This window comes from Chlamydotis macqueenii, chromosome 1, assembly GCF_036417535.1.
Source record: "Chlamydotis macqueenii isolate bChlMac1 chromosome 1, bChlMac1.mat, whole genome shotgun sequence".
NCBI classification, from domain to species: domain Eukaryota; kingdom Metazoa; phylum Chordata; class Aves; order Otidiformes; family Otididae; genus Chlamydotis; species Chlamydotis macqueenii.
The window spans coordinates 52,467,549-52,490,542 of NC_141556.1; the positions used below are offsets into that span (position 1 = coordinate 52,467,549).

General features: G+C 48.1%; 2 protein-coding genes across 10 annotated transcripts in view; one reads left to right on the top strand and one right to left on the bottom strand.

Annotated features, from left to right (window-relative positions):
* The window catches only part of CNOT4 (CCR4-NOT transcription complex subunit 4), an 82,572-nt gene extending 81,164 nt beyond the window's left edge, over positions 1-1,408 (top strand). For all 9 annotated transcript variants that reach the window (XM_086751000.1, XM_086751006.1, XM_086750985.1 and 6 more), the window contains one exon: positions 18-1,408. In XM_086751000.1, coding sequence (XP_086607126.1) covers positions 18-319 — 302 coding nt within the window. In that variant the 3' untranslated portion in view covers positions 320-1,408. The remainder of the gene's footprint in view (positions 1-17) is intronic.
* Positions 1,409-9,717: 8,309 nt separating this feature from the next.
* On the bottom strand, positions 9,718-15,825 carry LOC147602034 (uncharacterized). Its single transcript, XM_086741068.1, has 5 exons — positions 15,648-15,825; positions 13,730-13,918; positions 11,356-11,491; positions 10,246-10,425; positions 9,718-9,943 (listed from the first exon to the last, which is right to left on the bottom strand). Exons 1-5 carry the CDS (start codon positions 15,823-15,825, stop codon positions 9,718-9,720), a joined length of 909 nt encoding a protein of 302 aa, XP_086597194.1.
* Positions 15,826-22,994: the final 7,169 nt, after the last annotated feature.

Consider the following 22,994-nt stretch of genomic DNA (forward strand, 5'->3'; position numbering starts at 1 on the left):
TTTTCTTTTCTTCATAGGTATCCCAGCCTCCACAGGAAACAGTTTAGACACTCTTCAAGATGACAATCCTCCACATTGGCTAAAATCTCTTCAGGCCCTCACAGAGGTGGATGGCCCCAGTGCAGCACCATCACAGACGCACCACAGTAACCCCTTCGGCACACAGATCCCTCTGCACAGAGCCAGTTGGAATCCCTACTCTCCTCCTTCAAACCCCACCAGCTTCCATTCCCCACCTCCAGGCTTTCAGACAGCCTTCAGACCCCCCAGTAAAACCCCCACAGATCTACTACAGAGCTCAGCGCTGGATCGTCACTAGGAAAGAAGGAAAAAGAAAAAAAGAAAAATAAAACCCAAAACGTTAGAAATGCAGGAAGTGTCCCACCCTGACTCCTCCCCATGCCCACCTACTGTTCCCTGTCATATCTTTCTTTCTGAAGAATCCAGTTCCTGATCAAACCTCCCCCCCAAATGCAATGCCATCACAGGGTCATGACCGTATCTTTTCATTAAGTTTGTGCCGAGCCAGTGTTTGAAATACACTGTTTGAAATATTTTCTAACCATTCTAAGGAAAAAAAAAAGAGAGAGAGATCAAAATGCAGTCTCAATGCTTAAGGAGAATATTACTGTCTTACGTCTTTTGCACATGAGTATTTCTGCCTAGTGGAAAAGTGTCAGTCTGCAGTAGGGGAAAAAATGCAATGCAGAATAAAATGCAGAAACATGAAAAAGGTATTTAATTTAAATGAAGTTACTGAACATGTGGGGCAAGCAGTGGCCTAGAATTTATTTTGCATTCAGTGTGGCACTACACAGGGAAATTGCTATGGTGGTGTTTTTTTTTTTTTTTTTTTTGAGATGGGATTTTATTGTGTCAGTCAGAGTTTGACATGAAGTGTGTTGAAAGACAAAACACTTATATGAGTAACTGGCATGTTGCTGAAGAGTGGTTTAAAGAGGGGAGAATAAGATTTTTCTTTCATTTTGGCTTTAGATTTAAAGTTTAATGTTTTAAAAGTATTCACAGATTTAATACCTAGTGTATACATAATATAAGCAGCTGAAACACGAGTGATATTTACTTCAGTCTTTCTGTCTCCTCTGTCAGTCTCTCTTTCTTTTTTTTTTTTAAAAAGCAAAGATTCACCTGATTAGGGCACTCTGGGATAGCACTGCATTGGGGCCACATGATCACCATCAGGAGCAACCTCTGACCTCCTCTGCCTGCAGCTTTTACTTAACCCTGTAGTTTCTGGACGTTTGTGCAGTATTGAAAAGACAGGAAAAAAGAAACAGATAAATAAACATGGTTATAACCTGACGCTAAAACTAAAACCAAGGAAATGTACCTCTTTCTTCAGAATTAAAACTAAAATCTTAAATAAAACAGAAAACTTGATGATGAATTCATGTTTGCTTTTCGTTTTTTTTAAACTTGGATTTTTAATTACTGCATCTGGTAAAACTATGTCATTGCATGTTTTGGTTTTTTTTTTTTTCTGTTCATCTAAACTGGAGCTACTATTTCATGGAAATATTGTTTTGCATGGTGACTTCTGTGTTGAAGGGTGGAAAAAGCCTACACACTTTAAATATTTAGAGGGATTCTGTTGTCTTTACTCATGGCAATAGCTAGACACTGTCTAACCTTTATTGATGATACTCTTTTAAATCTACAGTGTGAAAAACTAGTTCATACTTTCTGAATTAAATGCCATGGCACTTGGGACAGATAATCCTGCAATAATGCGTCTGAAGGTGTGGCGGAGAATTCTGATTACAACTCCCTGTTTCCATCAGCATCCTTGGTTAAAGGTGTAAAACATTGTCACTGCACAACAGGGGATGAAGAGCTCTTAACACAGAGAAGGCCTCCAACAAGTTCTTATACTTCCAGCCAGAGATACTTAAAACCAGCAACCTTGTGACTGAGGTGCTGGATTGACAGAGCTCATGAGGATGGCAGAGAGCCTGAAATCCTAGAGATGCCTGTGCAGGATTTCTCACCTGATGTGAGCAGTACATTTCAGGCTGACTGCCCTCCTGTAAATGTTTGTTGCTGGCAGGGACAAGGAAAGGAATTCACACCACTGAACTGTGGGCCAGGGGACTGGCCTTTCATGGTCCAGGGAGTGGAAGCAAGTTCTGAATCCATCTCTGGACAAGGGAACCAGGCATTGAATCTGCATAAAGTGACTCTATCCTGCTTTGCAAAACATCACTTCTTAGAGATTGCCTGCTTTTGCTCTTTTCTTACCTCTGTTGCTGTTCAGTGCTGTATTAAGGAACTGGATGGGCATCACTGCTGCAAGTCAATCGTGTGCCTTAGTTGCTTGGAAGAACGTGCACACCCTTTGATGCCAGCACTGCCCCGCAGAGCAAACAATGTTTTTATTGCAGCCGCTGCACAATCCCCCACTGTAACTGCTGGTGGTGGAAGAAGTGCTGCCTGCTTGAGACTGCAGGCTGGGTATGTCCTCTCCTGTGGCAGTGCCTGCCCCTGGCACTGGGAACGCAACCCGGTGGGAACAGTCTGCTGGTGGTGCTGGTGAAGATGCAATGGACTTTTTTTTTTTTTTTTTTTTTTTGTCCCTTCTTCCCCAGTTGTTAGACACAGACATTTTTTGACCTGTAAGATTTCTCTTTGAAGGGTGCCCTTCCTGACCCTGAAAATAAGCAAGGCTCCCAAAGCAGCTGTAACAGCTTCCTATGTACCACAGCAATTCTGAAGCTCCCGCCTTCTTCAGTTCTTGATTTGTCTCTTTGTTGCAGTTTAGAATGTGCTGAGGGAAACTTGTACCTGTGATCTGCTACCACTACAAAATAAGCTACGGCTGCTCAGGGCAGCGCTTATTCCCTGCTGCCATACAACAGCTGCTGTGGTTGGCCTACTGACAAACTCTTAGCCTTCAGGAAAAGGTTTGCAACTAGAATGATTTTTCTTTTTAGGGTGCTTCCCCCCCCAAGGAAGACTTCTTGGTGTTGTAACACTGCAATATATCAGTGTTCAGGTTGATGTGTGTGGGTGCCGCTTCTGCCTATTTCAGCCTAGTTTTATCTACTCTGATCCTGATTCCTACGTCCAGCCAGTCAGAAAGCAACCTGGCATTTCACTCTGTTCAACTGTGTGGAGCTCAATTAGTTTCTCCTGAGGTTTTTGTTGTTGACGGACTCTTCCTGTGACAAGAAATTCTGTCCAGGAATGTTTGAAAGGAGAGCATCCACGTGTCTGCTTTGTCCATGTGATGATCATCCCCGTGCATGGTCTGTGGTTTTGTGTGTTGTATGGACCCTTGCAGCTCTTCCTTGTATTAAGCAAAGAACAGTGCTTGACTGAAAGGCTGCTGACCCAGGACTAGCAACAGATTTGGTAGTTTGAGTCTGGTGGAGATGAAATTGTAGAAAGAGGATGCACCAAACTCCTTCTCCAAAACTGATATGAATGTGTGGAGGGAAGGAAGGAAGTTGTTAGCTGTGAATGTGTTGGTACAAAAAGTTGTGTTGCATTTTCAAATAATTCTCTTTTCAAGTGTAGTAACTTAGGAATCAGCAGTGCTGGACTGATACTAAGGTTTCCTGGCTGCTTTTTCTTTTCTTTTCAACATCTTTATTAGATATATATATATTAGATGTAATTCTCGGGATTACAGCAAGGATACAGTGTCACCTTCTAGGTAAGGTGAAGAGCTGTTGCATAAATTTATTTTCCTTCCTTTTAGGACTTCTATTTCCTACTTGCAAGTCAAGTGTGAGCAGGTATGTGCCCTTATAAATGCAGTGTCTTGACAGGGCTGCCCTAACCATACTTTAAACACCATTGCCAACTTCAGTGAGAGTTTTCAATCATGAAGCTGAGTTTGTATTCTAGTTCCTGAACTCCTTAACTTTTGTTTTCCTTCCCCTCCATCATAGGCTCTGCTGTCCAAAACGTATTTTTTTCTGAGATGCTCATTTAAGCATAGGCATTCAAGATGTTGAATTTTAGGGAAAATGCAGTGTGGTGGAGTTTTTTCTTGTGAGGAGTGGTTTGGTTTGTGGTTTGGTTTTTTTTGGTGGTGGTTTTGTGACTTTGTTCTGTTTTCGTCTGGGTTGTTTTTTTTTTACAGTTAGGTAGAGCTGGCCATGCTGCTGTGGAAATTTCTGGCTTGAACACCTTTTTTCCTTCTGAGGGGAGAAAGGAACACACACTGATTTCCTCTCTCCCCCTTGCAAGGGAGCTTAGAAAAATACACTCGAAAAAATTGTAGAAGGCTTCCCTGGGTGCTTCTTGTCCATCTCTCTCCTCAGGGTGCGTGGAAGTTGCCTTAAGTTGCGAAGGAGCCTAGGTTTGGTGTTTGTCTCCAGCTTACATAAATCCACTGTGTGGCAGGTGCTGTATTGCTTGGGACCGATTCCCTCTGGGGAAAGCTGTAGTGCTGGAATAAAAACTTACAGCTCACAGCTGAGGTGTGTTAAGAAACACTGAGAGGTGGCACGGTGCTTGAAGGATGAGGGGACTGGAGTTGTCACCAGCCCTGCTTGAAGGGGTTGCAGGTACTCTTAACTTCTTGAGGGGAATGAACTCTCCTCCAGTCCCGCAGCCAGTGACATGAATTTTTAGCATGCACAGAGCAAATGATGTGAAGTGCTGTTTCACATGAATCCATGCATTGAGTAGTTGTTGCTTTACATCTTCCAGCAGTGTGTGGCTAGACGGCGAGCTATAGAAGTGCTTTCCACTTCACTGATTTATTATCTGTTTGAGCTGAATGTGGATGTAGTAAATGTAAGAACTTGTGCTCCTTCCTCTTCGCCCAAATCCTAGCATCCCTTTTCCCTACTTTGGATGTTCCACTGATGAGAAACAGCTCTCAGGTCCTCTTCTGTTTGAGTGTGACTGTAAACAAAGCTCCTGAAGAGCGAAAAGATGAAGTAGTGTCATAGCTTTGAGTCGCAGTGTAAGAAATGGTGTAGCCTCAGTGTGCTCTGATCTACGTGTGAAAGCCCTGTATATGAGCACGATCTTCATCTCTGCTTCTTTCTGGGGTTTGCCTTTGCCCTAGGCTTACCGCTGTTACGTTTGTGTGGCAATATGAAGACTCCTGAGATGGAAATGGCCAAATGAAGTTCTTGCCATACAAGTACAGGGAGCTAGAGCCAGTTGTGGGAATGCAGAAGTCTGAACTGCTGCATGGTGGAGGTTTGAGGTGAGTTGTGTGATCCTGGCAGCAACAGATCTGTTACCTGTTTTGCCGATGAAAAGTGCTGGTTTAGAGTGGTTGGATGCAGTGATACTAGGTGTGGAAGTCGTTTGAACAGAGTTGGTGTCACTGTGGAGGAAAACAGTAGGGAAAAGTCCTTGTTAATCTAAAGCCGATGGGAGAGTGATCTGCCAGACCTGTGGTGGTCATCAGGAGCCCATCTCCTGCAACACAGATGAGGTGGAGTCTTTCAGGGGGATACAGTCATAGTTGCTTTCTCCTGTGAAATCTTGCTAGGCTACTATTTCTTTCTCTCAGTCCTCAGATGTACAAATTTGATGAATACCTCTCCATTGCAGAGATGCTTGGAGAGAGCATACTTCCTACCAAGGCAGCAACACTTAAAAGGGTAGGCTAGAAAGCTTGTACTGGTAGAGGGTGGCTGTTCTTTTTAAGATCACAATCAATCTCTCTTTGGAGTTTCATGACTTCAGCATTTGAACGTTACAGGTCCCAGTATTAGCCTTGCCCAGATCTTCAAAGAGGGTCTGAAACCTCTTCTGTCAGTGCTGACAGTCCTTTCGTTTATGCTGAGCTTCACCGAAGAATTAAAAGTTGTGACCAAAACTTGTTTAGTTCTTTCTAGATAAGCATGTAGGCTGAGATTTCTAGTGTGGAGTCTGAAGCTTAAAATCCTATTTAAAAAAATAAAAATTAAAAAAAACCCCAACATAACTGAGGGTGTTTTCTCTCTTTGTTCAAACACTGAGCAGAAAGCGACTGCTTGTGATGTTTGGCTGGGATAGAATTGGCAATGAGCTGGTCTTGGACCTATCTCCATTCCTCTTCAGATGGTTTCTTCCAGTTCCAGGGCCCACCTTTCTGTTGGATATTGCATGTATATAACTTAAATTAAAAAAGAAATAGGAATTTGATAGATAATGTATTGAGAATTGATGTTGCATGAAACATTACAGCTAAATCTCTTGGAGCTTCAGCTTCCCTGTAGGGAGGCCAGGATCTTTTGCAGGTGGAGACCTCCTTCCCTAGGGTGGAGAATGCTGGAGTTTCTCTCGGGGTCTGCATGGGGGAAACGGTGGGGAGGGAGGCACCTCATGTGCTGCTCTGGTGAAGAAAGGTTAGGTAGATGATGGTTCTGACAGGAACCACTGAGTAATGAGGTGAGAACGTGTAGGACTGTAGGCTTGTGAGGTTTGTTTCTTTCCATTCACAAATTACTTAAAAGCTTCTACATAGTCACTTTCCTTCTTCCTCTTCCGGCAAATAAATGCAAATGGTGCTTCTTGTTGCCTTACTGATGGGGCCTTCCCAGGGTGAAGCCAAACGTGGCTCTTCATAACCTTAACTCGGCTCTTTGCCATGCTCATCCAAGGGGAGAAGGAACTGAGGCAAAGACTAAGGGGTTGGTGGGGAAACTTGTAGAGTTGAGCTTCCTGCCCTTAACCCATCTTTCTTCTGTTGGTTTCAGTCTCCTGCAGCTTGAGATGGCTTTTGAGGAAGACCTGGCTGTGTTCTTCCCTGCTAGAGGAGCTTGGCTAAGTCTGCCAAGGTTTTGGGATCAAATTTTTGTGGTAGAAAGCTTAATTTTGCACACAAAAATGTCAGGAAAATGTTACTCCAGGGAAACACTTCAATTTTGTCAAGTAAAGAATTCTTTAAAATACCAGTTGTATAAAATGCTTATTTCAAGTTGACAGTTTTCTCTGTATGATAAACTACTGTCAGTTTTGTATTGAAAATGCTAACTTTTTGTTATGACACTTCAAAATCAGCACCTTTCTGGACATATTTGGCAAAAGATTTTTATATCTGAAATGTGCGTCATTCTGTTTGCAGTGAAAGCAGGTGTCAATCTCTGCTCTTAGGTAGCAAACAATCCCGCTTTTCATTTTAAAGCCTCACTCAGGTCCAAGGAACAGCAAACTGTGTCCCAAATGTGGCGAGGGGGGGGGTTGAACAAAAATTTCCTTGGAGAGAAGGGAAATTGTAGTGAGTTCTTATTTATTTGTCAAAACATGGCAAGGGAGAGGAACAGAGAAGGAAACAGAAAAAGCCTCATTCCTGTCCTCTTCAGTTTCTCTTTTTTATTTTTTTTTTTTCTTTCTGATTGTGTCTCTTAACAAGACAACTCCTTCCTACATTGGGCAGTGCTGTTCCCAGGGCAGATCCTGGGCTGAATTCCCAGCCGTGACATTATTTCAGTGGGACAGACATGGAAGTGTAGTCCGTATCAGTGCCGGTATGGCACCGATGTATTCGTGAGAGCCCAAAGTACCTGTAGCACTGTGCTGGAGTTCACAGCTGATGTGTCTGCACGCAGAACAACTTTTCTGCAGGTAGTCTGGGTGGTGTCACAAGCATCCAGGAGGAGTCTGAAGAACAGCTTACCTTGAAGTAGGATTATTCCCCGCCCTGTGTGTTAGACTTGGCTGGAAAAGGAGGGAGGAGAAAAAGGTAAGGGTAGGACATGAGCTAAGGGAAGTGCAGAGCAGGTCCTGTTTTTCCTGTCCTTTTTACAGTTTCAGTTGTCTTGAGAGAATGAAAGGTGTTGGCCTTCTCATGGTGCAGTTGGTGGTAAATGGCCACTGTGGGCATCCTCATCTTTTGCAAGGTATCATAAAATAGTTAGGGTTGGAAGGGACCTTTAAAGATCATCTAGTCCAACCCCCCTGCAAAAGGAGTAGGGACATCTCCAACCAGATCAGGTTGCTCAGAGCCTCATCCAACCTGGCCTTGAAAGGGATGGGGCATCTACCACCTCTCTGGGCGACCTGTGCCAGCATCTCACCATCCTCATTGTAAAAAATGTTTTCCTTATATCCAGTCTTATATCCTTATTTTAAATCCTTATATCCTCTATTTTAAAACACTTACCCTTTGTACTATCACAACAGACCCTGCTAAAGAGTTTCTCCTCATCTTTCTTATAAGCCCCCCTTAGGTACTAGAAGGCCACTATAAGGTCTCTGTGGAGCCTTCTCTTCTCCAGGCTGCACAGCCCCAACTCTCTCAGCCTGTCCCCACAGGAGAGGTGCTCCAGCCCTCTGATCATCTTCATGGCCCTCCTCTGGACTTGCTCCAACTGGTCCATGTCCTTCTTATGTTGAGGGCTCCAGAGCTGGACACAGGTGGAGTCTCACCAGAGCAGAGTAAGGGGGAAGAATCAACCTCTGGTATCCCCCATCAAACCCAGCTCCCAAAACAGACTTCCCATAGCTTGGTGATGTGAAAAGAAGACGTAGGAGGTAAAATGGGGAGAGAGATTCCTTTATTATTATTAGAAATAGAAAAAAAGAATATCCCTAGCCCTCTTTCCAGGGAGAAGTGGCAGTGATTCCCAGATATCCACCAGTAGGTCTTGCCTTATCACAAAAATGCATCTTTTAAGGCTTCTGTCCTTGAAGTGTGATGCAAATGTTGATAGAAATGAAGTCAGCAGACTAAAAGTCCTAGCCTTTGTAACAGGATTGTTTGAGTATTGCAGTTTGCATCCTCGAGCACTGGATGGCAGGTGATGCTGGGGGTTCATGTCCTCCTGAGATACAAACAGCACCTCTAGGCACACGTGATGCCAAAGCCCCATGTGCCCAGACTGCGTTGGGCGTGCTATGCAGGCACAAGTCTGTCCTGTGGTGCAAACAGGGGCCGGGGTGTCCCAAAGCTGCTTGGCCAGGCTCTGCATGTGCTGCCTGGAATCTGCCCCTGTATTTCCACCCAGGAAATCCTGGACATAAATATGGGTGTCATTGCTTTCTGAATGCAAATGATGGCACTTAGGACATGAAGAGCTAGCCTACTCTAGGCACCTGATGTGAATTTCTAATGCAGGAGAGAAGGGATGAAAAACCCCAAGTTTTTCTTTTCCTTTTTTTTTTTTTTTAATGTGCTAGATCTTTTGTATCAAAGATAAATTCATTTTTTCCTCTTGACTGCCTATCTTTGCACACTTGTCAGTGTTGTCAGTGCATCTTGCAAGTCCAAGATTGTCTGTGTAGAAATAGAAGGATATGGTGAGTTCTGAACAACAACAAAAAAAACCCCCGTTAAATCTCAGCCCACATTCAAATGCAATGAATTGTAAATGCTTCCAATTATCTAATGACATAGATTCCTTGTTCCTGGTAACTGCCTGTCTTCACTTTCAGCCTTTAAAAGGGCCCTAAACAGAAAATCAGACTCTTGTGTTTAAAACCTGAAGGTCTCCACGCGCTCAGCCTGTAGTTGAAGCTGGAGCCGCTCAGACTTGGTTTTACCATCTCACCCAAATGATCAATTAAGAAGCTTGTAACCCAGGAACTCCTGTTTGAAATGTGCACTTCTGGACAGGGGAGAGGAAATAAAAGGATTGTATCAAAAAGCCTTTCAACATGAAGTGTCAAGTTTTCTCCATATGAAAACCCAGGTGCTGTAATTGGCTCTTGTGAAATTCTTTCCCGAGCTCTGCAGAGCTTCAAGGACTGGACGGTGTTAAAAGAAAAAAAGGAAAAAAAAAAGTTGAATGGCAGTTTAAATTTTCAAACTGGCCTCCTGAACTTGTTGAAGAGCTTTTGTTCTTCGTAGCTTCTGTAGTAAAGGGGCAGCAGGTCCCTGGGGAGGTTGGCGGGCAGCGGTCGGTTGCGGGGCGGCTGGCTGGGCAGGGCACTGATGGGTGCTGTGCTGGGCTGCAGCACCAGCTGGGGCAAGACCTGCGCTTCGGGGTGCCAGCTCTGCAGGGGCAGCTTTGGCAGGTTTTCGGGGCTCCTGGGAAAGGCAAGAGGGAGAGGGGGTAGTAAGAGGCGGTTTGGGGTGGGGGGAGCTGCAGTGCTGATGGGGGGGGCCTGCAGCCCACCCAGGTGATGCTGAGGCAGGGTGAGGGAGAGACCCCCTTGGAGGGTTTGGTTGCTGCTGGGGGGGAGCACTGAGAGGGTGAGGCAGGGGATTCAGTGCCCAAGCAATGTGGGCTTTTACAGCTGGCTGCTCCTGCCTCCGGGTGGTCTGGGAGCTGCTCCTGCCCCCCACGTGAGGAGCTGGGGGGCAGCGCTGGCGCAGGGGCTGAGCGGTACCTTTGGAAAGCCAGGTTGTTGCGGCCTGCGAATGCCCCCGGGAACACAGAGCTGGAGAGGGCCGAGAGGTGGTAGTCACGGCGGTGGTAGTGTCTCAGTCGCCCAAAAGTATTCCTCCCCCTCTCTGGGGTGAAGGGGTCGCAATTTCGTCCTCCTCTGCCTTTCCTCCCATGCTGCTGCCTGCAAGGTGGAGAGAGATGCCCATGCAGATGTGTTCTTTGCATTTTCAGGCTATTTTCATTTACCTCCAGAAAGATTTGACATGTTTGTATCCTCAACTGAGGTTATCACCCAGTGGATTTGCCCCCACCCTCCACCTCCAGAGGAAAGCACCAATGCTGTTTTGGGGTTGCTGGTGAGGTGCCAGCCAGGGTGGGGGAAGAGCAGGGCCACAGGGAAAGGTATGGATGATGCATGCTAAAAGACTGAGGTGTTATCTCTTACAGGTTTAGTTTGTGGGTTTTTGGGTTTTTTTTTAATTTTTTTTTTCCACTCCTTGTACTTATGGACAACTTATAACAAAGAATTAGACTCTTGGCTGAAGCTGTCCCCTAGGTAGGCTCCTGCGTGGTCCCTGTCACTGCGATCCCTTGTCCAGGATACCACTGCTGGCAAAACCAAAGAGGTCCTGCTGGACCATATCCTAGGAAAACAGTGATGAGATGCTGGGCCTGGCTGGTGGCACCTTTGCTTGACCTGCTCCCCACCACAGCTTCTCTCCCAGTCCTTCCCAGAGGAGGATGCTCTTCCTTTCCCACTGCTAAAATCGTCAGCAGCACCCTTGCCGCCGGGACCCCTTCCTCATTGGGGCCAAATCTACCTTTGCTTTGGAGCAGCGGTTTAACTTTTTCCTCCACGGTCGTGCCAAGCTGCCCGATGCGTGAAGGGGGATGAAGGGGGACGGGCGCGCAGTGGGGAGAGGTAGGTTTGCAAGATGTCTCGCCGCGGGTGGGTGCAACCCGGGCGGCTGCGTGTCTCAGCAGGTGGCAGCAACGATTCTCCATCTGCACCAGCAGCCCCGGCTGCTCCTCACCCTCCCCCTAAACCACTCCTCAAAGACATCCCCCGCCTTCCTTCGCCCCCCCCCCTCCCCCCCGCCCCTCTACTCACCCCTCACGGCTCTTCCTTGCCCTATCCCGCCAGCAGCAGACGGCGAAGGAGACGGACAGGGCCAGGATGACGGCTCCGCTCAGCAGGGAGGCGGCCACCGCCAAGCGGGAACCGGTGGCCGAAGGCTGCGGGGCGGCTGCGGGGGCAGAGGGGGGCGGCGGTGAAGGGAGACCGGACTGGGGGAGGGGGGTCGGGGGGGGGGGGGCGCAACGCCCGCGTACGCGGGCGTTGCGCCCCCCCCCCCCCCGACCCCCCTCCCCCGTGCGGATAAACAGGGTGTAGTTTTTATTAATAACGACTTAAAAAAAACAACTAAGCGATGGTAACTTGGTTTGGTTTGGGGGTTTGTTTCTACCTGGAAGATGTATTTTTGCTTAACTGTTCCTTGGGGGAAAAAAAAAGTTGGAGGAGGGAAAAAAAAACCCACTTTGAAAGAGAAAAAAGAAGTTAAAGAGAGAAAAAAAATTAAAGGGGGAAAAAAGTTAAAGACTTAAAAATGAATTAAGGAAGCATAAGTATTTGAAGAAAAAAAAATGGGCTTGTGAATATTTTTTTTTAAACTAAAAAAAATAATTGGAAACATTGATGGATGTAATCACAGAATAGTTTGGGTTGGAAGGGACCTTTAAAGGCCATCTAGTCCAACCCCCCTGCAAGGAGCAGGGACATCTCCAACCAGATCAGGTTGCTTAGAGCCTCATCCAACCTGGCCTTGAACATTACCAGGGATGGGGCATCCACCACCTCTCTGGGCAACCTGTTCCAGTGTCTCACCACCCTCACCGTAAAAAATAGCCTTGTCCTCCAGAATTTTCTTGGACAAGTGTACAACCCATCCAAGTTTGTAATCCCTACCTCTGCCCTAAGATGAATGTCCAGAAAGAGCAGACAAATTACATCCTGATCAAACCATAAAGGGAGTCTAAATGATGTTTGCATTGTAAGTGTCTAACGTTAAGGATGTGGCTCCCATCCCAAGGGCAAAATAATATGAAAAAAATTTGCTAACATCTGCACGTTTAGGTTTTCAAAGCAATAAAATACACAGATTCAAAAAACGCTACCTTATGACACTTGCAAAATAACCAAACTAAGACAGAGATTTGCTTTTTGTCTGAAAGAGAGCAAATGCATGGGGATATTTTCCACTTAAAACTATCCAAAAACCTCTTTATTTTGCGGAAGTCAAGGTGTGATTTAAAGTTTGAAGGGATTTTTTTGGTTGACCCAAGTTACTTCTCAGTGCACAAACTATGCAGCCTCCATTTAGGGCTAAGAGGACAAGCTTTGCTAATGAGCTTCATGAACGTTTTACTACAGGAGTACCTGCAACATGTTGCAAAAAAAGTTAATTGCTCCTATTTTGTTGTGTTTACTTTTATGAACAAAAGGCACTCACTGACTGTATATCACCAGGTTTTACAGCTCTGAATTGAGGTGAATTGCTTTATTTCTGTTTTCATTTTTAAAGGGCAAGCTGTCTGGGGTGCTTCTGAGCTGAAGCACCTGCAGGGATGTCCTATGGTTGAAGCACTTTGGTTTCTAATTTGAGCTTTGTAAGATGCTACCTTTTAAAAATGGATCTGCTTATTTTTAGGAAGGGAAAGAGAAGTGGCAAAGGCAAATGTGGCAGACCTTTTCCATTTGAAACTTTTTTTTAGCCAGCCATTGCGCCACAGTTTGCCTGTAAACTGTTTCTGAAAGGGCCCCAGGACTTTAATTTTCAGCGTCTGGCACGAGCAATATAATTCATGTGTAAGCTATATAGCATTTACAGCTTCTGTGGTTTTGCTTGCTGCTGCAAAAATATATAACTTTCTTGAGGGCAATTTTCCTGAAATTATTTTATGTATACACACAATACGCAGCATGTGAGAGATAGCTTTTAAAGCAATAAACTTTGTTCCTTCAACGTGAAGCCATTTGTTCTCGATAAGCTTGCTTGTACCACACAACACGAGAGGGCCATTTGCAACTGGAACATGCTCTGCATGTGCTTTCATAAACAGCACGTGCTGGGTTGTTACCGAGTTCGGCTTTCCCCCTGCTGAAAGCTTTTGACTGCCCTGGAGTCCCTGTGCCTGGCACCTGGAGTTGGGGCATCAGCCGGTACCAGATTTTGATCATGGGTTTCACCCATGCTGACGACCACGAACTGGGTCAAGCTGGACCTCTACTGTCCCCTTTTGGGGTGGCTGGGGTGCCCCGCCTCCTCTCCCTGCCCTTGATGTCTTGGCCAGAGTGAGGACACCCCCATGCAAGGGCCAGTGTGTGCTTTCCCCTTCCTGAGTTTGCGATCAGTGTTGATCACCTCCACCCCGTTGAGACCCCATAAGTGGGCACAGGGGCTAGGTCACGCCAGCGGGCTCCTTACCCTGGCAGTGGGGTGGGGGGTGGCTCCAGGATGAAGCGCTGTCCCGGAGGAGGCAGGAGAGCCTCTCGCTGCCCACCAGCTGGTACCCCTCTTGGCACCAGTATACGAGCACTGAGCCCAAGGAGACACCCGAGCCTCTGTCCACGTAGTAGTATCCGTAGCGTGGCGGGGGGAGAGCTGTGCAAGGTGCTGGGGGAGAAGGGGAGACATTAAGTGCTGGTGATGACAAAGCCCCCGCTGGTGGTGCTTTTGAAAAGGCTGCCCAGCCCCTGCAACACTCCTGCGGGTCCTGCAAGTCCCTGGATTTTTTTTTTTTTTTGGCGTAATCCTGAAGGAGAGACGTAGGGAAGTCTAGTGGCTTTATCTGGAAAATAAAGTCTTCTAGTTGCAAACCCTGCCATGTGAGCATCTACGGTACAGCAGAAGTGGGACTGGAAAGGTACAGGATAGGGGCAGTGTGCAGACAGCAACCCTTAGGAGGGAAAGGAAGAGGACAGGCATTTTTTAATACCCCAGTACTGTGGGAGAATATTTTTGCTGTAACTCAAAGCAATAAAAATACTACTCTATGCTATAGAGAGATACTTGTTCCATCCCAGCCTTTAATTTTATTTCTAATTTGTTACCCACAGCTATTCAGAGCTACTCAGTTATCCTGCTTAGATCATCCTTTCTGCGCTGCACCCTTTGCATCTTTAGTGCTGTCCTGGTTTTAGCTTGCTAGGACCTGGTAAGAGCTGGGAGTGAGGCTCCAAAAGGGATACCAGTCTGATTGTGTGCTTGCAAAAAAAAACCCCTGGATATACTAACACAAGGCCAAGAAATCGTGGATGAGTAGATTCTTGTGTAACAAGTATCACAGGTACCAATATCCTGAATTAAAGGAGTGTACACTGATCAACTCTAGTTAAGCCAAGCTTAAAACCTGCAGGCAGAAATATGCTCTATCTGACTTAGGGGTGACTTTTGAGGGCAATTCCAAGTGCAGCAGTAAAGCTGATGTGAGAAAGAGGTTTGATTTGCCTCTGCTTTTGCTGACATGATGTAGGCTTCTCCTCCAGAGGGGCTGACAAGAAACCAATGAGGTTGAGTAAGATCAGACTTTCTCCAGGTCCAGCAATACTGTTAACAGGTAGCGGAGATGTCTAGATTAGTAAATTCATTGGTGTCAGATGCCTGGACTGGATCTGTTGCACAGTTAAATTGTCCGGCACTGGCTAGTACCTTTCCCAACAATCCCTCGCCGTGATTTGGAGATAAGATGGTCCAGGGACTGTTCCTAACGTGCATTTGGGAAACAACATTTAGTTCATAAAGGTTTGGGAAGGTGAAGGGTTCAATAGTATAGCATGGGCTGCTCTGTGCTGCTGCAGTCATCCAACGGCAGCCCTGACGCCGTGTCCCCCTTGCTGGGGAGCAGTGCATGCTCTGCCTTAGGAAGTGGATGAAAAAAAAACCCCAAAACCCTCTGCATTTGGAGATTATTTGTGCTTTTAAAAAAATCTCCATCCTCATTTCTTCCCAAGGGTCCCAGCTCAGCCCTTGGGGCCAGGGATGTGTTCAGTGCACCCATACCTGGGGCAGCGAGCTGGCCCATCATAATGTGCGTAGAGGTTAACAAAGAGGAGGACTTTACTCTCAAATGAAGACAGTCAAGTATTAAATTTACTCCCTGTGCCTGCTGACTTCGCCCTGATAAGACACATTTCTCCCAGATCACAGAAGCTGTTGTGGCATGAAGACGGCACAAAACCCTGCAGCCCCTACGCGTGCCCGAGGCATGCCTCTGCACCCGCTGGGAGAAGCATCCTTCTGCCATCATCAACACCTTCCCGTGCCCGTCACCCTGTGCGCCTGCATGGTGGGGCCCTGAGCAGCCCCGCAGAGGGAGAGACGGGCAATCACTCGCTCTCAGTACCTGAGATGTTGCTGTGCACGTAGGTCCCGTTGGCAAGGTCTCTGGGCAGCCCCTTTCTGACGTGTCCTGCCCCAGGCGAGGCGGTCCTGGGCCCAGCAGCATCACTCCAGGCAAAGCTCAGGCAGCTCCAGGGCAGCAAGCAAAGGGCAATGCATTTCCCAAACCTCTGTCCCGTCATGGTGTGGGAAAGCACAGCATCATTGGGTGCCCAGGCGTCCCGAGTGCCTGAGGTTTCCCTTTGCTTCTGAGCAGAAGTCAGCTGGGCTCTTAGGGCATTAAGCCTTGAGCAGCAAAGCCAGCAGCTGCTCTACCCCCAGGGCTTGCCTCTCCTCCACGTCGGCACAAACCCCACGTCCCTGCTCCTAGCACGGTCAGTCCTGCTCTGGCCGCTTGGCTGAGTGTCTCCAAAGCCTCGCAGAGAAACCAGGTGTAGGAAAGGGAGGGAGAAGCAGCAAGCGCTCAGGATCCATCTTTTACAGCTCCCTCCTGCAGGGACTGGCTGTCACCATCTCTCTGAGTGCTGGAGCCACACATCAGGCACCCTCCCTCATCCTCTACCTGCCAAAATCCACGCTCAAGCTTGCTGCTGACACTCCTGAGCTGCAGACCTTGCCATGCCTGTCTCTTCCCTCCTGCCAGAACCCAGGGCTGATTTTCTGTAAACAGCAATGGAGTGGGATATTTGCCACAGGAATCAAAAGGGTTTTGTAGCAGCAACTCCACCAGCTTTGCTGCTTTGGGAACTGCAGAAAAAAAAAATCTGTTTTCCGTTTTCCTTGGAATTCCCTCTATGTGGTGTCTCTCTGCCTGTCACTTCAGGTCATGATGTTTCCTGATGTTTTATAGCTGTGGGGGGCTGCAGTATCGACCAGCTCTTGCCTCCTGGAATGTGGGTTGCTCTTACCTGCCCCTACCCGCCTGGCCCCTTCCGCGCACCCAGGAAAAGGCAAGGTGTTCTGCATTGCCCAAGCACTTGAGGCAGTGAGATTTTGGCACACCTTTTTTTACCCCTCCTGTCCTGCATTCTTGCCTGTCCTGGGGCAACCTGGAACTCACTGCAGGTATAAGGGTGAAAGCCCAGGCCGCTACTCGTGAATAGCTTTGGCACAAATATAGCGGCCTCGGCAGCTGGGTGTGAGGACATATGCAAGCACACACAGCTTGGCAGGGAGATGCTCTGTGGATTGGTTTTTGTTCATCTCTCTTTTATATCGTGGTCTGTAGCTGCAGATGATGTTCTTGGCTGAGCATGGCTGCCCAAGTGGGTCCAGGGAGCCAAAATGTTGCCTTGGATGTGTGGATAGCTCCTGTTTGTAGAACCAAACAATGGTCTTATGGGCTTAGTGTGATTTACTGCAACACATAAAGGGGAAATAATAATGTCAGATGGAATCAAACCCCTGTCCCATCCCATCCCGGGGATGCAGCCGAGGGGGTCTGTGGCAAGGAGGGGAGCTGTGGGGCCGGGTGGTGGCTGGATCTTGCTTGTGGTCCCCCTCGGCACTGCAACTCCCTTCTCACTCACTTCCAGGGCGGCTCAGCAGTGCTCTGGCCCTCCTTGTACTTGCAGGGACATTTCTTGTCACCCCATGAGCCTTTTGACCTGAGAACACCTTAATCGTACTCTGTCTGTCCATCCATCTCTCAGACACTCTTTTTTTTTTTTTTGTTTTGGCTGTGCTGGTACCTCTCTGGGCTTCTCTCCAGGGGATTTACTTTCTCTCTCAGGAAAACCTGTTTCAGCCGCCCATAACTCATAATGATCTTGCTCAGAAACAAATTTACTCTCTTTCCTGGTTAATCCTTCTTAAACAGTGAGCTTTCCTTGGCTCCCCTTGGAAAGCAGGCCGAGGAGGGGAGGGTCCTCCCCGGCTCGGTGAATATTGCTGGTTTCTTGTTCTGGTTGTTTATTCTTTTCCCCTTCTGATTGCGGAGATTATGCTGTTTGTTTGCACAATGAAGGTAAGCTTTGAGGCAGGTTGGGCCATTGCTGACAGCAGAGGAGCTGGCCTTGGGCCATGCCCCTGGTGCAAACAGCTAGCACCCAGCAGCTGGGACCTGGCACAAGGCAACCCTGTGGGTATTGGGGATGCTCCCATCCAGTGGGACCCTGAAACCCTGAACCGGCCCCTCCGCTGAGTCCAAGCCTGGTGCTGTGTGTGCCTTCTCCTGCCGGGGCTTATGAGCTGGCCCCACCACTGCCGATGGCTGGGGGGTGGTGGGAAGAGCCAAAGGCAGTGGCCTCTGCCTCCTCCCCACTGCCTGATGTGTCCCAACGCTGAACAGCTGGGGACCAAGCACGTGCCGCAAGCGTGGCCTTCAGCACGGAGCCGGCAGCAGTAAGTCTCGTCACATGTGCCAGGGAATGAATGGGCTCAGCAAAAGCTTGGGGGCACAATAACCACGCTTGAGCTTGTGTGCAAAATGCTGAGTAGCTGACACGGATTATTCCTCTGCTAATGCTCTTAAGAGCTATTCCTGAGGCCGAGGGATATAAAGGGGCTTATTACTGCAAAATCAGTATCCTGCTGCGGTGGGATTTCCACGCTGTTCCCTGCACCCTGCTTTCCGGCGGCGGTTGTCTGTGCAGAGCTGGGGAGCCAGGCACTGGGCTGTGCAGGCAGAGGCCAGGGAATGACCCTGGGCTTAGGCGAGGAGTGCGTCTGTGCCCCGGCTCAGCGAGCCCTTTCCTCGCAGGGACAGCAAGAAGGAAGAGGGAGCTAGCAGGGGAGCTGGTGTGGCCAAGGGGCTGCAGCTCTCCCAGCCTCAGGGTCTTGGCTGGGAGCTCCCACCTTTCCAGCAGATCATCTGTGGGTGATCTCCTTCAAGGCCTGCTTCTCCACCACAGCAGCCTGCAAGGCAAAGCTCAGCTGATGGCTTTCAAAGCTGGCTCAAAGGTCTATCAGACCTGCACGCAGATCTCCCTGCTGGCTGATGGCCATCCACTCAGGGATTAAGCTTTGCTGAGCCACGGCGAGATTTCCCCTTACCTTTTTCCTGTGCCTTTTTGAACCTTTTAAATACCCCCTTTGCAAAAGTGCCTGTCTCACACCTTCCCACCTGCATGAATGTCACCCTGCCCTGGACAATTTTCTCCTTCAACCCCTGCTCTACAGCTTCAAAGCTGACACACCAGCTTGGATCAGCTGCTGGGGCTCTCCCATCTTCTATCCCACAGCCTCACCTGGCCAGGATGCCCTCAGGCCTGGGGATGGCACATGGCCACCTTTCACCGTGTCCCATCCCTGTGTCCTGCCTCCCCTTGTGCTGATGTACCTGGCCAGAGCATCCCTCTTCCCCCGGCACAGGCAGCCAAGCAGAAGTGTGTTGGCATCAACACAGCACCATGACACTTAGGAGATCCCTCCTTTAATCTCCTGTAGGTGTTTTTTCCATCCTGCCATGGCCCACACCCTCATGCCATTCTCCTGGTTTTGGCACAGCACCTGTCAGTTCCACAGTTTGTTATTGTGCTGCTTTGACACCAAAAAGCACCACCCCTGGAGAAGAACAAGTGCTTTTCTTCTTCCTCATGGAGGACAGTCCTTGGAGGAGTGCAGGCAGATGAACTGCAAGGGTAACCAGAAAAGGCTACATGGTGTTCTGTCTTGTGGGGTCTTGATCGCAGTGCACCCTAGGTTTTGGCCTGTGCAAGGGCGGGGCATGGTGGGTGGGAGCAGCCCTGCATGCAGAAGCACTCATCCCCTGGGACTGACAAGCTCCCCTGACAGGAGCAGGATCCAGGACCTGCACCCAGGGCAGGGCTGTGGTGTGGCCGGAGGAACAGTGACAGGAGGAAAGAAGGTGGTATTGGGTTGGGGAGAGTTGCTGGGGGAGCTGGGCGACTGCCAAGGTCTTGCTAGAAAAGAGCTGGGGAAGCTTAAGAATTGCACCCAGCTTAGTGGGTGCTGCTGTCTGGCTGCAGCCTGCACGATTTCCCTGGGACGCTTGCTTTTGCTTACACGGGGAACTGGCGACGGGGATGTAGATGTGTGCCTCAGTGCCTCAGTTGTCTTTGTAGGTCAGGTCCTTTGGATGAGGAAAGGCAACTGAGAGACGTGGGAGGGGGAAATGCGAAAGAGATAATTCTCTGGCTGGGTCTCTCCATTTGGTTTCTTACTGTGCCATAGAGATCCTGGTGCAAAAATAGAAAGCATTAATCCCTCACTATTTCAGGGAATTTATTTTTGTCATGTTTGTTCCCCTGTTGTGTTTTAATCAAACATTCTCTCGGGTAAACTTTGTCATGTACCCCAGTGTCGTAGTTCAGCCCTGATCAGGACCAGACTACGCAGTCTGTCTCTCGCTCCCCCCACCCTCCGAGAGAATAGGAGGAGATGATATAAGAAAAAAAACAGCTCAAGGTTTGAGATAAGGACGGGGAGAAATCCTTAAAGTTACCATCATGGGCAAAACAGACTCGACTTGGGGAAAACTATTCATTTATTTCTAAAATTAGCAGGAGAATGAGACAGGGAACAAGATAACCTCCCCCCACCCCTCCCTCTTCCCGGGCTTAACATTATCTCTACTACCTTCCCCTCCCGAGCGGCACGGGGGGGGAAAGGGAATGGGGGTTGCGGTCAGTTCATCACGCGTTGTTTTACGCCGCTGTATCATCGTCGGGGGGAGAACTCCTCGCATTCCTCCTCTGCTCCAGCGTGGGGTCCCTCCCACGGGCCACAGTCCTTCGTGAAACTGCTCCGGTGTGGGTCATCTCTTCCACGGGGTGCAGTCCCTCTAGAACAGCTGCCCCAGCGGGCCCTCCACGGGCCACAGCCTCCTTCAGGCCTCCACCTGCTCCGGTGTGGGGTCCTCCACGGGCTGCAGGTGGATCTCTGCCCCTCCGTGGACCTCCATGGGCTGCAGGGGGACAACCCACTCCACCGTGGTCTTCACCACGAGTTGCAGAGGAATCTTGGCCAGGAGCCGTATTACTCCTCCCCCTCCTTCTGAACTGACCTTGGCGTCTGCAGCCGTTCCTCACAACAGGCTGGCAGACGCCTCTCAGGATCCTTTTTACATCTTATTCACTTCTCATCTCCTCTCCACTTCTTGCAGCCAGGCTGGGCCGAGTTGGGCCCAGTCGGCTGCCCGGTGGGAGGTCAGAGGGTGAGGCCTGCAAGACCCATGAGGCTCGCGCCTCCCCCTCTCTGCCCCCCACTCAGCTGCTTCACATCTTCTCCTCGCATTTTTCCTGTTTTCCCCTTCTTAAATACGTTATCGCAGAGGCGTTATCACGGGACATTCTGCTACCAATTGGCTCGGCCTTGGCCAGCAGCAGGTCCGCCCTAGGCCCGGCCGAGTCCACTGAACAAAGGGGAGCGACTTCTAGCAGTTTCCTACAGAAGCTACCACCTTAGGCCCCCCCTCACTAACAAAACCAGAACACCCAGGTACATTGTAGCGTGTTGCACTGGTTGCACTTCAGTGATGAGATTTATTTCTCATGAGAAATAGTGTTTGCGCACTTCGGCAGGCCACGACTGAAAGCACTGGGCTCACCCAGGTCGGTTACTGAGCAGTGCAGAACTTTTCTGCAGAATTTCCACTGCTGAACACACGAGTACTAATTTCAAGTCAGTGACCATGGGTGAGCCTCTTTGCTTGCAGAAGGTTCTGCATACAGAAAGATGTAGAGGTATTTTATGACTAAATTACTCATTGCAAGTCATTTTCTTAGCTCTCTTGCTAGTTCATCCTTCATGCAAACCAACCAGGGCTAACTCTGTGGAAGAATGAACCATTTTCCAGGAAGATTCCAGGTTTTTTTTTTGTGCAAGCTCTCCACGTCACGCCTCTTCTGTACCACACTGCTTTCATTTCATAGCCTTGTGTTCCCTCTAAACCCTCTTTCCCCAGCTCCAGTAGCTGGGGCTCAGCCCCACATGGAGGGACTTCTCTCACTCAACTTTAGACATCTTAATCTGTGCAAATCACTCCTGGTTGTTTCATAGTTTGGGAAAGAAAAGGGATTTGTTTTATCTAGCCCATTTAGGACTCCTATTTTAAGATGCAGTGGAAGTTTTAGCGGTGCCCACTGAATGCCAAGGAAGCTCATGTATCATGCATTGCAGATAGGTAAAGTCAGTGGGACTCTCTCACCAAACCTGGCTGTAGTTCAGATTTGTCACTACTCAGTTTTTTGGGGGGATTGCACATGGCAGACACTCGCCACATCTGTATCTACCAGTAGGTGCCACGCTGGTGCTACCCCAACTGCAATTTGTTGGGGCACCTCCAGAGTGCAGGAAGCTCCTTGGTCATGGAGGCATAATCAGGGACAGTTAATCCATTATGAAACAGGCCCGGGGAGAGACTTGGAGTTTCAGGGAGGAATGTAGCATAAGAGAGAAAATGACCGTGTCAGGAGAGTCAAGATACAGATGGTCCAGGCTCTCCTTGTGGGTACAGTAGACTTGGGCTCCAGCCTGCAGATTTGGACTTAGTCTCCCAAGTCCCCAAGCTTTTCCTTGATTAGTTGCTTTTAACAGGCAGGTGGCTGCTTCTGCCCCCAGGGGCATAAAACAAGACAGCCTTTACTGACACCAGCAGCTGGCCAGGTAGCTTGACTGATAGCAGGAGATATGCCAGACACACAAGTAAGTCTATTATTACTATTATTATTACTTTTGTTTTTGTTTTCTTTCCTAACACATCATTAATAACTTGAACAGGTGGATACCTGCCCATTTATTCCTAAAACCATTCATACAATGATTAGGCTGTCGTGAATAACCAGCAATTGACAACATTCCCGCTTAAGCATGCATCTTTGCTGATTGAATAATTCCTTGTTCTGAAAAACCTCACAATTAAGTAATTTATTACTAATCCTGTTATATATAACAAATATACACATGTACATATACATATGATTTGCATGCAAACAGAGATTTCCTACTTACTTTGCTTATTTCCAAGGGCAGGATATTCCAGGCCAGGACATTTCACAGGGACGAATTTCTAGTTTGACATGTACATTATACTATTTCATAACCTTCTTCTAGATTCCAGATTACAGCATTAACCTTTTGTTGCCCAGAGGCTGGCACTGTTAAACTCTTCATTCCTAACTGGCCTACTCTGATGCCCAGGCTTTTGGCTATGTAGGACTTATTTCCTGTATTTTTCATGAAAACTCACGATCTCTTGGTACTCTTAAAGTGTATTTTTTTTTGCACTGCAGAGTTTCCCAGAATGGCAAAATTATTTACTGCCCAAATTTTTTGAGAAAAGGGATTGTTGTTGTTAATGATAGGGTTTTTGTGGGGTTTTTTGGTTTTTTTTGTTTTTTTTTTTTTTCTTCTCATCCTGTTCACTTAATAGTCTTTGCATGGGCAGTTT